The following is a 15,587-nucleotide window of genomic DNA, read 5'->3' as shown; positions in this document are numbered from 1 at the left end:
AGCATCAAGTTGAAAATGGCCAAGTGGGTTATTACTGCTCCACACAAGCTAGACATTCCTCAGCATTTCCCTCGTAGACAACCGTGTAAGTGACCTTTCAGATGTGGCTCCTTCCCAAACATCTCATTTTCTCATTATGCTGCCAGTTCTGTCAAATAAAAAGCATCATTGCTAAATTCCCCTACAATTCTGATAACTCAGAGAAATGCTTCTTTTCCACTTCTGGGCATGCATTCTATAGATTGAAGGAGATAATGTGAGATGATTAATGCTTTCACTCGGGAACATGACCATGTTTGAAAAAGTCTGAAATTTTCCCTCTGCAGAATACAAGTGTGCTTGGATGTATAATTTGACATGTAAATTTTTCAACCTGTATTATGGATACTGTCACAAATAACACCAATTTTTTTCTACTTAAATTATAAAAATGACCAATAAATATAAGAGTGACCAATCCGACATAACAGCAATGTAATATAACGAATATAGTGAAAAATATTCATAGAATCCAAAGTGTACACCAATAGCTCTCTGCTTTCCATTTCAAATGGAAATACATTACATACTGCTTCAGCAGGATATGGGTTATTAAGATGACTAAAATGATATGATTCAAATTTTAAGAAACCTCACATAAGCAATCCTCAAAGATTTTACTCATGAAAACCAAAACGGAGAATAGATCATGGAATAAAATATTGCAGCTTATATTTCATTTCATATAATCATTAACTACAAAAGCTTTTTTTCTTTATGAAATGGATGTAACTTAGACATAAAATATCCCTTTTCTGTGCAAAGCTTTTGTGATTGTTTCCTCAAGCTGAAAAGGAAAAAAATGCAAAAAATCTCAGATAAGGAACCAGAATACCACACAGGATGGCTCAGCAATTAATCACACTGTGCCTCATTCCAAATTGTGTTACCCATTGACAATAAATGCGTAATGTGTTACAGTGTTATACATTTCTCACTGTCTACTACTGCATGCAGTATTCAAAGAGGCCTTGATATAACAAAAGAGCTGTTACAAAAAGAAACCCTTTTTTGTTTGGATGATTAATATCCTAATCAAGATGCAAAAAATGTATTTCATACCTGTTTTTAAAACAGTAAGTAACACATCCTGCAGAACTAATACAAAAAATACAAATTTTCAAGCAAATATCTACACTGAATTGTCAGCTTTTAGAGCAAAATTACATAATAATTTTTACAAATATTAAAATAATTCAACACTACCCAAGTCTACTGTAGTGTTCTGTACTGACAAGGAAATTAAAGACATTTTAACAATATTTATTGAGCAAAATAAGATAGCAATGTGCTATATTTTGTACCACAAGCAAAATAAACACTTTTCCCTAATAAAAACACACTATGGAGGTGCTTGCCACACTGAAATATTAACACTAATAGTACCATTGTATACTTTACTGCACAGATTCTACCTCTTCATGACCAATAGATCAATCAGCTCACTACCTTCTCTGCCTTACCTGTCTCCTCAAGCCAGCATCTCCCCTCTTCTAACACGATCTACTTTACATCAGTTCTCACTTCCAGCCTGTATTAGAGTGAAGTGTCCCAATCTCAGCACTATCTCCACTGGAAGTCTTTGGCCATGGGGAGCTGTCCTAAGTGCTGTAGAATGCTTAGCAGCATTCCCAGCCTCCATCTGCTTGATGTCAGTAACATGACCACTACTCCCAGATGTCGGAACAAAGCTCTCCAGATACTGGGGGACACAATCACCCTGCTTGAGAACACGGTATTAGAGCAACTTATACACCTATCATCCTATTCAGCTTTGAATATATTCTTTCTTGTATGAGACTTAGTGTGTAGATCATACTAAATAAACATTTGTTGAAAGAATGCAGAATAAGATGGTGTTTTAGCACTTCAGTTCCTTGGTAGAACATTATGTTATGCCTATAAATTGAACTTAGGAGTCTAAGAATACTTACACATCCATTTTGGAGTTGTTTGATTTCCAGTGTTTGGAATCGACAGAGAATAGAAAACAGTGCTTTTCCAATACAATAGATCTCATTTGAACTCTGTGATGCATAAATTATTTTTTTGACTGGTAGAGTGGACAGTGAGAGAGAGAGACAGAGAGAAAGGTCTTTCTTCCGTTGGTTCACCCCCCCCCTCCCCCAAATGGCCACTGTGGCCAGCGCACTGCACTGATCCAAAGCCAGGAGCCAGGTGCTTCTCCTGGTCTCCCATGCAGGTGCAGGGCCCAAGCACTTGGGCCATCCTCCACTGCACTCTGGGGCCACAGCAGAGAGCTGGACTGGAATAGAAGCAACCGGGACAGAATCTGGTGCCCCGACTGGGACTAGAACCCGGAGTGCTGGCGCCGCTAGGTGGAGGATTAGCCTAGTGAGCCATGGCGCTGGCCAATGTGATGCATAAATTTATGATGGAACTCTACCACTTGAATTTTTTTCCTTTCATATGTTCTCTCTTTCTCTCTCTCCTTCTTTCTTTCCTTCCTTCTTCTAACTCCCTCCCTACCTCTAGTCCCTATCCCCTCTCCCCTCCCCTTTTCTCCCCTTCTCTCCCCTTCCCTTCTCTCCCCTCCCCTTCTCTCTCCTCCCCTTCCCTCCCCCTCTCCTCTCCTCTCCTCTCCTCTCCTCTCCTCTCTTCTCCTTTCTCCTTTCCTTCCCTACCTCATTTTTTACTACTAGAAGAAAAAAAAAACAAAGAAACAGGGAAGCAGGATCAAAAAAGAAGAAATAAGAAAAAATAGAGGAAGAAAAGGAAAAACTAGTGAGCAAGATAAAGCACAGTTATGAAAAAGTTGAATTAAAATATTTTCAAGGAATATCTTTCACCTTGAACACAGTAAAATATTCAATTAAAAGTCATTGATTTTCCTCCTTATATTTGATACCACAATTAATTTTCTAATACAGAAACACAAGAGATGAAAGAAAATTTTAGAAAAGGAAAATAAAATCAGAAATTCGAGTAAGAGATTATATGAAAGTAAGACAAATAAAACATGCATTAAAAAGGTACACTTAAATTTCTAAATAATCATGGGACATTTTATACAACATCTGTATGTTATGATTAATTAACACTTTAATGGTGACTTAATTTCATTTGAAATAATTATTTCCCTGCAGAGTATGAATTTGAAATTAAGGGTACAAAATAACTTTCTGGCTTTTGATCATAAGGTAAATGGAAACATGCAAATTTAAATAAATTTACCTACTTACAACTTGAATTTCATTAATTAGTTATGAACTCTTAATTTAAGAAAACATGAGAAAAAAAAAGCCCAAGTATTGGATAAAATTATCTGTGGCATTTAGCCTTTATGTTTACGATCAGGGAGTTGTGTTCATTGATGAGAAGGGCATAGGATCTTGATCTAGACATGCTGGATTAGAATCTCACCCCTCACTTGTAATCTTGCATGTGGGTTATATTCCAGAAGTACAACCTGAGAGAAGAATTGAAAGGTAAGTATTTTATTTGGGAAGGGGTCCCAGGGAAATGAGTAAGGAAGAATTGGTAAGAAAGGAAGAAGTAGAGAAGCTAATAAAGAATACTATCAAAGCAGCCCTGTTAGGGGACTGGCGCCCATCTCACAGGGGGATTCTGGAGTGAGGTTTATGTAGAATATGCATTGGACTTGTCTTAAGTGAGGAAGATGGAGGTTTCCTTTCCTTTTTTAAAAACCCATCAACTTCCTGTATTTCACTGGTTGAGGGCTACTCTGTGGGGTGTTACCTCTTTCTGGCACTCCAGCTTAGCTTGTGTGAAGCTGAGCAGGTGTCTGCTGCACTAAGTCAGACAGTGGCAGGGGTCAGTTGTAAGCAAGGCTAGTGATTATTAGTTTACATTTCAATGATGCCATAATATCAGTAAGGTCTTTCTAGGTTGTATTAACAAAACATAAGTTTAACAAAAAAAAAAAAACATAATAAATCTTAATAGGTACTTGAGATTGTGTGAAGCCCTACAAAATTATTTGGATAATGGCAAACATGTTTACACTCGAAACTAAGACTTCATTTGGTCATTTTGGACTCAATGCTACCAGTATAGTAAGTCCAAAAAGGGGATAGTTAATCCTAGTATTCATGGAAATAACCTGCATTGAGTACTAACAGAGTGCAAAGGGTAGAGTCCAAGAGCCTGTATTTCAGCATATCCAGTGTCAACTGTTCAGGATAGCATCCTGTATAAATAAGACTCTGAGAATTAAACTTCTTTATATACTGTTAGTAAAAGAGCCCTGGAAGTGGAAGATTCTGTGAAGCCAAAGACAATGTGCACTGGATAGCAGAATCTGGAAGTCTTAAGTATAAATCATGACTCTAGGGTTAACTACAAAAACAAATAGTGGATTCATTGCTATATTTTCCTTTTTGTTGCTTCAAAAATAACTCTAATGTTCAGGTAATTTCCATTTTATCTTTCCTTTCCCTCACAATCTTATAGAGGATGTAGTGTTGATAGATAACTTTATTGTTCAATTGATTTTCATGAATACTGAGATGGGAGTCTAATAGAAATTAAAGAGAGAAGAAATACTTCTCAGAAATTCTGGGTCCAGTAGCTGATGAAACTTTGGCTTGCTCCATTTCATGATTCAGCGTGGTTTTTGTAGGTAATCCTAATCCCTTCTTTTCAGTTTGGAAGTATAAGCACCTATCTGAGCAGGTAGAAAAGAAAATTACAGAGCAATGGCAGGTTGGACGAAGTGTGACAGTAGAGAAGCCTCTGTTAACAGCAAATCCATGGAAATGATATAGGGAGTTTGTTATGGCACAGGTGGATCTCATAGGTGGAAGTAGGGTTTTAAACTTCTTCCTGGAATCTCCTTCCAGAGGGCTGGCCACTAGGGGTAGATTTTCAAGCATGAAGAAGCCAGGGCATATGCTGCCACTGGCAATCACAGGGATCACTGAAGGGAGTTAAGATGGAGTAGATACCACTCATCAGAGAGCTACAGAGATAGGAAACTCCTCAACACAGGATCCCTAGATACACCCATGAGAAAGTCTGCTTTGGGATTTTGTATTGGAAGTGTCAAAGGCATCTTCTTCCTCCATGTTAGTTTTCACTTTCCAACAAAACCTGAGGTATAAAGGGGCCTAGAAGAGGAAGGGGAGGAGGAAAAAAAGAGGACATCAAACTTCGTTTATAGCTAAAGTGTTTGGAGCCTGAGAATTCTTTGTTGGGGGAGGTTGGAGGAGCAGGGAGAAGATGGAAATAAGTTTCCACAGAGCATGGTTGAAGCTAGTTATAGCAGAAAATGAATAGGCATTTCATACTCATATCCCATAAGTTTCAGTTCTGTAAAAATTTGTACACTCAGAAAAAGCCAGGAAGCATGTAATAGAAAAGGAAACTAAAATTAAAATTAGTTCTATTATGTGAGTGCATTGATATTTCAATCCTCTTTTTCCCAACATATTTTAATGCTGTTGTACAATCCATATATTAAGAAGGAGCCATATTCTATATACCCAAGTTAGTCATAAATGATAGATAGATAGATAGATAGATAGATAGACGGATAGAGTCCCATATTACTCAGTGATAGGGATACTCTATGAGAACTGCCTCACGAGGCAACTTTGCCATTGTGTAAATGTCAGAGATGTGCCTACCTGAACGAGGAGGTCCACAATGTCACTAGGTGATGTAATATCATGGGACCAGCACTGTAGATGCAATCTTTCCTTGACTGAAAGCTTATTACACAGTGCATGACTAATAAATACTAATCACCCTTATCCATGGTTTTACTTTCTGTGGTATCTGAGAAGTTACTACTGGTCAACCATGGTCCAAAATAACTAAATGAAAAATTCTGCATATAATTTCTACATTTTCAACTGCACGAGTTTTTCAATAGCCTGTTAACATCTCATGCCATCTGTCGCTCCCCCTCTTCATGGAGGAATGACACTAAACCCTGCCTAGGTTTCCTATCCGAGTCACGGCACCATTATGTCGCTCTCCCTCTTCGTGGAGGAACGACACAGGACCCTGCGCTGTTCTTTTGTCTGCTCAGCCCTCCCCGGGTTTGCTGCTGGTCCTTCCCGGGTTGGCTACCGTCCCTTCCACCTCCGTGGAAGGGCGGTTCCCCCTGCCACTTTCCCCACTTCCACGGGGGAGCGGCACACCGCCGGCCGGCTCTCTCGGGGGCTGCACAGGTGTTCCTTCAGATAGATGTTCCTGGTGCATGTTGTCTCTCTCCTCCTTTATAGTCCTCTTCCACCAATCCCAACTCTGCTACCCACACGCCGAGTACGCTGCTCTCCTCCAATCAGGAGCAGGATCAGCTCCTGCAGGTCATCACTCAAGTTGGCGAGAGGCAGCTGCGTAGAAGTTGTTACTCCCTTCTCAGCGCCATATTGTGGGAGAGCAGATGCATAGAATAAGTCTTAATTCCAGTAACAGTCTAGTCCGAGTTGTTCCCCACAGCCATCTGTTCTGTCCTTCCCAGGATATGAGTCATCCCTTTATCCAGTGTAACCATGCTATCCACCCATTGGTTACGTGTTGTGTCTTGGTCATCATACTGACTAATGTAGTATTACAGTGCTATGTTCAAGGCGCTCCTACTTAACTGTGGCCCCAAATCATAGGAGTAGTAATGCTGGAGATTCAAGTGTGCCCAGGAGAGTACTTTATAAGAATGTAAAAAAAAAAAAAAAAAAAAAAAAAGCCAGCGTCGCTTCTTACTAGGCTAATCCTCCGCCTGTGGCACCGGCACACCAGGTTCTAGTCCCGGTCGGGGTGCCGGATTCTGTCCTGGTTGCTCCTCTTCCAGTCCAGCTCTCTGCTGTGGCCCCAGAGTGCAGTGGAGGATGGCCCAAGTGCTTGGGCCCTGCACCCCATGGGAGACCAGGAGAAAGCACTTAGCTCCTGGCTCTTGGCTTCGGATCGGTGCAGCGCGCTGGCCATAGCGGTCATTTGGGGGGTGAACCAATGGAAGGAAGACCTTTCTATCTGTCTCTCTCTCTCACTGTCTATAACTCTCTGTCTCTCTCTCTCTCTCTCTCACTGTCTAACTCTGCCTGGCAAAAAAAATAAAATAAAAATAAAGAATGTAAAACAAAATCGGATGTTGAGTTTGCTAAATTGTATGGGAAGAATGAATCTTCTATCTGCACAGTTCTGAAGAAGGAAAAATAAATTCATGATATTTTTGCTACCACAGGTCTAAGTGTAAAGTTTGGCACAGTGTGTGATTAAGTGCTTGGTAAAGATGGAAAAGACTAAATTATAGGGTTAGAGTACTAACACGGTTTCAGGCATCCACTGGCAGTCTTGAAATGTATTCAATGCAGACAAAGAGAGACTCTGTGTGTGTGTGTATACATATATGTACACCTATAAATACAAAGCAAAACTTTTATGTTTTCATTTCCTCTGGGGATAAATCTCTATCACTGTTTATCTTATGCATCAGATTTGCATTTATATCTATAAAGTTCAGGAATCTTTGAGGAGCCTAGATTCAGGGAGTAATGCTTCCATTATTACTCTCTCTCTCGATAGTCATTCTTCAGTTCAACTTTCCCCTTTCTGGAGCAATCCCACAATGTAACCCTGGTTTACATGCCATAAGAAAAGGGATATTGGTAGCATCTAACTAGAGACTGTCAGAAAGCACATGGTGCTAAAGACAGGCAAAAACATCAAACCAGCACCTAACTTGGCATTATTTTTGATGCAGTTAGAAAAATATCTGTAAAGAAACACAAAGTCTGCAACATTTTTATTAAAGTTAAAAAATGGAATTTTATCATTTCTGAGGATCTTTCATGAGTGAAAACAGTGTATTGTTTGTTTTCATTATTTCTGTAGTAGTTTCAGTCTGTATTTTGATCTTTTTGACTCATATCAACAGTTTCAAGAACCTCTTAGAAAATGCCAGACCCGTAAAGGTGTGTAATTACCAAAATATAATAAGCCACAAAGTGCCTTGAAAGAAAAGTTTTTGAAGAGCATATCCTAGAAGCTTAGGAGATGAGAACTTTGCCTCCTGAAACATATGTGAACTTTAAATAAGGTATCAAGCCTACCTTTTGATTCATTTTTTAAAAAGGTGAAATTTTTCTCATATAGAATTATGATAAAATTATAGATCCCTTATGGAAAGCTCATTGCAGGAGATGTTTAACAATTCAAGTTAGGATTTAGGGAATTTCTATCATTTTCGCAACTTACCAAGATAGGAAAACACTGAATCTTTTGTATCTAATTGAAGAAAATGTCATGACCATGGATATTCAAAACTGGTTGTACTTAAAATAGTATTATGAAAGTTAACATCATCGAGAGTTAACCATCCTATACAGTTTTAGTATTAAATATGTCATAGTGTTATTTAAATTATTTATAAAATTATAATTGATAAATGTCACAAATTGTTATTCTCCATTAAACATAATTCTCCATTATTAATGATGCTTTAATTTACTGTAGCAAGGCTAGCTCTATTTACTATGATTCTGATGCTGAACCTTAGTTTAGTGTTCAGTTTACCTTATTGTCGGGTCCAGTGTGTTACTTACTCTGTGAGGTTTGAGTGTCTATGAATTTCTTTACCAAGGCATCCGTAGTTTGGGTATAAAGACTAAGAGCATATTTCAGAGACTGAAGATCTGGGCTTTTCTCCAAGAAATTCTTTTTGAGACCATTTCCTCCTGCATGAAAGTATTGCTAAAAAGAAAACAAAACATAATCAGAGGGATTTAGAAAGAATTTTTGGAGGCGGGACTTCATTACTCTAATAGTGAAGCTCAAAAGACAATATGACCAATGCAAAGCAGGTACAAAGATATAGTGCTGTCATTTGCCTACTTCTGCATCATCATCAAACTTGGATTCCTGACATATTTCTGAAGTGATGGTCTATGTCACAGATGCTAGACCCTGAAAGGACTAAGCCTTTTCCTTACATTCAAAATCTGTGCTAAACACATGGAATTATAGAAGCAAAAGTAGAATCCTTACAGAATGACAGGTTTAGTTAACAGTTGCCTTCTGTTTCTGAAAGTGAGGAAATATCTTGAACCATCACACGTGCACAGGAGGGTAGCTCCTGGTCACGTATTTTCCAGATCGTACCCTGAGATTCTAGGCCAAGTGCTTTCTGCTCACCCTTCCCTGTCCTCTCACAGGCCAACCTGATGATGCACAGCGGTTCTTGGAAATCCAACACCCTGATCCTATGTCTGATAAATATAAGACACTGAGTTCATCTTTTGCAATTGTCATCCAACAAACTCAAAGCATTCCAACAGCTAAAAGATAATAAGGACATAATATGCTTATTAACAGTTAATACGGTCACTGACAGATATTAACGTTTTTAATGCTGCAGGTATTATGCACAGACATCTCTTTGGAAAGCAAAATATCCAGAGATAAGTCATAGAACTAAGAATGCTTTAACCAAACCATTTATCCAGAATAATATATTTATAATACTCCATTAAGTTTAGACAAATGGTTCACCAACCCCAGCTCCAAGTACTTGCCACTTCTTGTACCAACAGTGCTGGAGGAAGGTAAACACTCACCATTAACTGTGGATCACTGTTACACAGCTCTGGTGGAATGAAATATTTTTAAGACACTCACTAAATGATTCTGATACACTCTTTTAAATTGGTACATGTCATCTCTTTATCTTACATCTTTAGAATTTCTGAGGTGGAACAATTCAATGAACTGAAAAATCATAATTCACTTTTCGCATTTCTCACCTATTCAGGGAGAGATGCGGAAAAATATTCTGGGCATTTGCAAACATCTGAGTACACGTTCAGAGAGCGTGATGTAGTGAAGATTCAGAGGACGGGCTGGAGAATACAGCAAGTGGGGAAACAATCTTAATAAAGATGGCCACAATTATAGTCACCCTTCACAGGGAGAAAAATCTATGGCCATGTAACATACCATTCATGGATTCCAGTTGAGGAAGCTGTAAAAACACAAGTGATGGCAAAGCCTATGGAGAGTTATGAAGAGGGGTCACAGGAAAATGCGAAAATGGGGCAGGCATGTGGCACAGCAGTTAGCCTGCCACTTGGGAAGCCCATCTCTCCTACTGCAGTGCTTGGTTTAGAGTTCCTACTCCACGTTGGACATAGCTTCATGCTAATGTGCACCCTGAGAGGTAGTCGGTGATGTCTCAAGTACTTGGGTCCCTACCACCCATGTGGGAGACCCAGAGGGAACTCCTAGCTCCTGGTTTCAGCCTGGCCTAGCCCCAGCTGTTAGGGGCATTTGAAAAGTAAATCGGGGATGAAGATAAATCTGCCTCTGAGCTTTCCAAATAAATCAAATTAAATAATTAAATAAATAAAACTTTGAAAAAAGAAAAATAGGAAAGTCTTTTTTAATACTCTTTTTTTTTTTTTTGACAGGCAGAGTGGACAGTGAGAGAGACAGAGAGAAAGGTCTTCCTTTGCCGTTGGTTCACCCTCCAATGGCCACCGCGGCCGGCGCACCACGCTGATCCGAAGGCAGGAGCCAGGTGCTTCTCCTGGTCTCCCATGGGGTGCAGGGCCCAAGCACCTGGGCCATCCTCCACTGCACTCCCTGGCCACAACAGAGAGCTGGCCTGGAAGAGGGGCAACCGGGACAGAATCTGATGCCCCGACCGGGACTAGAACCTGGTGTGCCGGCGACGCAAGGCGGAGGATTAGCCTAGTGAGCCGCGGCGCCGGTCTTTAATACGCTTTAAGAAGATAAAGATTGAGACAGGCACTGTGGCATAGCAGGTGAAACCACCGACTGCAGTGCTTGCATCCTATATGGGCATCGGTTCGAATCCTGGCTGCTGTACTTCTGATCCAGCTCCCTGCTAATGTGCCTGGAAAAACAGCAAAAGATGGCTCAAGTCCTTGGGCCTCTGCACCCACGTGGGAGATCCAGATGAATCTCCTGGCTCCTGGCTTTGGTCTGGTCCAGCTCCGGCCATTGCAGCCATTTGGGGAGTGAACCAGTCATTCGGGGAGTAAACCAGTGCATGGAAGATTCTCTTTCTCTTTCTTTCTCTCTCTTTCACCTCTGTATTTCTGCCTTTCAAACAAATAAACAAATATTTTTTAAAAAAGACAAAGACGTAAGTACAATTGTTCTATACTTGTATCTTCTTTTAAAAATGTTACAGTGTTTTCATATACAGCAAATATTTATTGAGGACTTTGAGTCCAGAATTGTTTTTAAGTGCTTAATAGATGAAAAAAAATTCTGATACTCTTTCTTGGAGAAACATGATGTGATATGTAAGGGTAGATAAAAGATGTTATAGATTTATTAGCAGGGAAAGTTTAGATTGGGTTTGACTCTGTGTGTGTGTGTGTGTGTGTGTATTTGTGTACAGTCTCTGGAGGACTTTTCACATGATGAACCAAGGAATGATCAAAAGAGAATGATTCATATAAGAGTGAAGAAGATTCTTTTTGTGGGGAGCAATCCGGACTAGACTAAGTTACTCGAATTAAGACTTATTCTATGCATCTGCTCTCCCACAATGTGGCGTTGGGAGAGAAGTAAACAGCTTCCGCACAGCTGCCTCCAGTTCAACTAATAAACTGTAGGACTTGCTCCTGATTGGAGGAGAGCAGCGTACTCGGCGTGTGGGCAGCCGAGTTGGGATTGGCAGAGGAGGACTATAAAGGAGGAGAGAGACGGCATGCACCAGGAACATCTATGGGGAACATCTAAGGGAACCCGTGCAGCCCCCGAGAGAACCGGCCGGCGGTGTGCTGCTCCCCTGCGGAAGTGGGGAATGTGGCCAGGGGGAACTGCCCTTCCACGGAGGTGGAAGGGATAGTAGCCAACCCGGGAAGAACCAGCAGCAAACCCGGGGAAGGCCGAGCAGACGAAAGAACAGCGCAGGGTCCTGTGTCGTTCCTCCATGAAGACGGGGAGCGACACTTTTCAACAGAACCTAGAAGGTGGGAACTCACCAAGGTGAGGCATTCTCTCTGTCAGTGTTTCTCACAAAACCTCAGCCTTAACAGATCTGAGCCTAAGTACCAAGTAATGATGAGGAGGATAGTGGAAGAGGAAAAAAACTAAAAGTGATGAAATGATTTTTTTAAAAAAAAATTTAAGTTATGTAAGACTTATGTACTTCATATATGCAGATGTAGGAACATAGTGACACTTTCTCCCCCACCCTCCCTCCTGCCTACGCGCCAACCCTTCCTCTTGCTCCCTCTCACTTTCCCACTCTTAATTTTTACAAAGATGTACTTACAGTTTACTTAATGATCATATAGCTAATCCTATACTAAGTAAAAGAGTTCAACAAATAGCATGAAGAAAAATAAACAAACAAAAAAAACCACTGTCCCTCACTGTAAAAGACAAGTGTTATAAACAATCATTGAATCTCAAAATATCTATTTCACTCTTCTCAGGAAACAAGGGAAAAAAGGATTAATGAGTATTCTTACTGCTGTACCCAACTGGGTTTTTATTATTTTTCATTACCTTTGAACTGTTTACACACTCTGTAAATTCCGTGATTTTTTTTTGTCTATACTAATGCAAATTAATTGTTTCTGGTGAATACAACTGAGTGTTATTCTGTGGACCTATCTACTTTGCCGCTAGTTGCACATTTATTTCAGCTTTGCTTATTGTTTAGACAAGTATAGTGCAGTTCTTGGAATTCTCCTTTGAGCCATTTCTAATATCTTACTGGTTACCTCTTTAATTAATGAGCTAAATAACATTTTGGTACATTTTATAACTGCACAGTTACCACAATTACACAATTAGAGTTACAGAGGAAAAGAAGAGAGCCAGAGAGATCTTCTATCCATTGGTTCATTCTGCAAATGGCCTCAATGGCAGGTGTTGCTGTGGATTCTGAGAGGAGGAGGAGCACAGTGGGGGCAAGAGGTGCAGAGTCATCACACTCACACAGGGAGCTGGGTAAAAGCAGGACAGAGGTGAGCAGCCTGCAGACTCATTTATTTCAGTTGGAACAGCAGCATATATAGCTGAGGCAGCCAATCCAGTCAAGGGGCAGTTTATGCCCTAACCAGTTGACAGCCCTAACAGGCTGTAGCCTGTTGCCAGGCAGGCTTCATTGCCAGGTGGTTTCCCAGGGGGTTTCTGAAGCCATTCCTGAGTAACATGCTGGCTTGCCAGCAGCAATCTTGGCATGGCCTTCTCATTCCACCACGGGCAGGGGCTAGACCAGGCCAAAGCCAGGAGCCTGGAGCTTCTTCTGGGTCTCCCACATGAGTACAGGGGTGTCGCTCCCCCTCTTCACGGAGGAACGACACAGGACCCTGTGCTGTTCTTTTTGTCTGCTTGGCCCTCCCCGGGTTTGCTGCTGGTTCTTCCCGGGTTGGCTACGGACCCTTCCACCTCCGTGGAAGGGCGGTTCCCCCTGCCACTTTCCCCACTTCTGCGGGGGAGCAGCACACCGCCGGCCGGCTCTCTCGGGGGCTGCACAGATGTTCCTGCAGATAGATGTTCCCCTTAGATGTTCCTGGTGCATGTTGTCTCTCTCCTCCTTTATAGTCCTCTTCCGCCAATCCCAACTCGGCTGCCCACACGCCGAGTACGCTGCTCTCCTCCAATCAGGAGCAGGATCAGCTCCTGGAGGTCATCACTCAAGTTGGCAAGAGGCAGCTGCGTAGAAGCTGTTTCCTCCTCTCCCAGCGCCATATTGTGGGGGAGCAGATGCATAGAATAAGTCTTAATTCCAGTAACTTAGTCTAGTCCGAGTTGCTCCCCACACAGGGGCCCAAAGACTTAGGCCTTCTTCCACTGGTTTCTCAGGCACATTACCATGGAGTTGGATGGGAAGTATTGCAGCCAGTTCTTGAACCAGGGCCCATATAGGATGCTGGCATTGAAGATAGATGTTTAACTTGCTATGCCACAATGCCCGCCTCTAAAACGTGTTCTTTACCAGTGTGGCATTGATGCCTTACCAAAGATTTACTAAACTGGTACCCTGAGCCAGACCTTGTGCTGGATGCCAAAGATGAAAAGCAAGAGGCATAGAGATTACTTTCAAAGGGAGTATACTCCAGCGAGAAATGTAACCAAAGTGGAAATGTATTAGATAAATGCCTTGAATATACAAATAAGGGAGGAGGTAAATAATTCTATTAGGGAAGAAGTCAGTAAAAGCCTCCAAAGAAGTCAAGTATTCATGTTGATCAGTTAGTCCTGGATGACAAAATCTTCCTTCAGAAATGGCCTTGGCAGTCTGGTGTGGAGATGACAAAGAGAAGAGGAAGCTTGTATTGATGATAAATATTTACATTTTTATTCACTGCAAAATACATGAGTGGCATAGGTTAATATTAATGTGTTTTTTAGAGCCACAAAGTTTTATTTTCTCTAAGGTTCAACATGCTTTAATAAGCGAAGGGGGAGTTATCCAAGTGAATGAAATCTGATAATGCAATAATACAGGTCAACAGGCCAAGACCAAAGGTGTAATATGGTAAGAACTCGATCCACTGGTAAGTACATATATGGAATATTCGGTCCATTCCTAGGTTTCATAATTTATAAGAAACACAAAAAGGTGGAGGGTCTCCAAAGATGACTGGAATTTTGTCTTGAGGTGTGCTATTCAATGAACAGCCACTAACGACTTAGGATAGCATGAGAATTTTCTTCTATGTCTCTAAGACTATGGCAGGGAAAAGGAAGTAGAACTGCTTTATACTAGTTTCTTTTTTTCTTTTTTTTTTTTTTTTTTTTTTGGACAGGCAGAGTTAGACAGTGAGAAATAGAGAAATAGAGACAGAGAGAAAGGTCTTCCTTCCATTGGTTCACCCCCCAAATGACCACTACGGCCGGTGCACCGCGCTGATCCAAAGCCAGGAGCCAGGTGCTTCCTCCTGGTCTCCCATGCAGGTACAGGCCCCGAGCACTTGGGCCATTCTCCACTGCCTTCCCGGGCCACAGCAGAGAGCTGGACTGGAAGAGGAGCAACCGGGACAGAATCCGGCGCCCCAGCTGGGACTAGAACCTGGAGTGCCGGCACCGCAGGCAGAGGATTAGCCTAGTGAGCCGCGGCACTGGCCTGCTTTAGCTAGTTTCAAAAGACAGAAGGAAGTCCATTTCATAGCTAGAAGCAAGGAAGCATAGTTTTGTTTGTTTTAATAAAACTTTTAAAAGAATTCTTTCTTAAAAACAAAAATTGTTTCTGGCCATTATATTAAGTGGTGACTAGACGAACACTCTAGGAGACATCTCTCTATGAGCAAAGGTGGGAAGTGTTGGGTCATGTGTCCAATTCTGGGGTTCTAGAATTCTCTTCACTAATTGTACATAAAGATTTATTTAAGAGGCAGAGTGACAGAAAGACATACACACACACAGACACACACACACGGAGAGGGAAAGGGAGAGGGAGAGGGAGAGAGAGAGAGAGAGAAAGTGAGAGAGAGAGAGAGAGACAGAGACAGACAGAGAGAGAATCTGCCATATGTTATTCATTCCCCAAAGGCTATGCCAGCCAGAGCTGCACCAGGGTGAATCCAGGACCTGGAGCTTTATCCAGGTCTCCCACATGGTGGCGGAAATTCACTTAC

The 15,587-nt window shown here is 41.3% G+C and overlaps 1 protein-coding gene across 1 annotated transcript in view; it reads right to left on the bottom strand.

The window, feature by feature from the left end:
• The window catches only part of UNC13C (unc-13 homolog C), a 645,143-nt gene that overhangs the window by 88,383 nt on the left and 541,173 nt on the right, over positions 1-15,587 (bottom strand). Inside the window, exon 29 of the mRNA XM_017348010.4 lies at positions 8,568-8,715. Coding sequence (XP_017203499.3) covers positions 8,568-8,715 — 148 coding nt within the window. The remainder of the gene's footprint in view (positions 1-8,567; positions 8,716-15,587) is intronic.

This window comes from Oryctolagus cuniculus, chromosome 12, assembly GCF_051225735.1.
Source record: "Oryctolagus cuniculus isolate XC-2025 breed Fujian yellow rabbit chromosome 12, ASM5122573v1, whole genome shotgun sequence".
NCBI classification, from domain to species: Eukaryota; Metazoa; Chordata; class Mammalia; order Lagomorpha; family Leporidae; genus Oryctolagus; species Oryctolagus cuniculus.
This window is presented reverse-complemented; position numbering and strand designations above follow the sequence as displayed.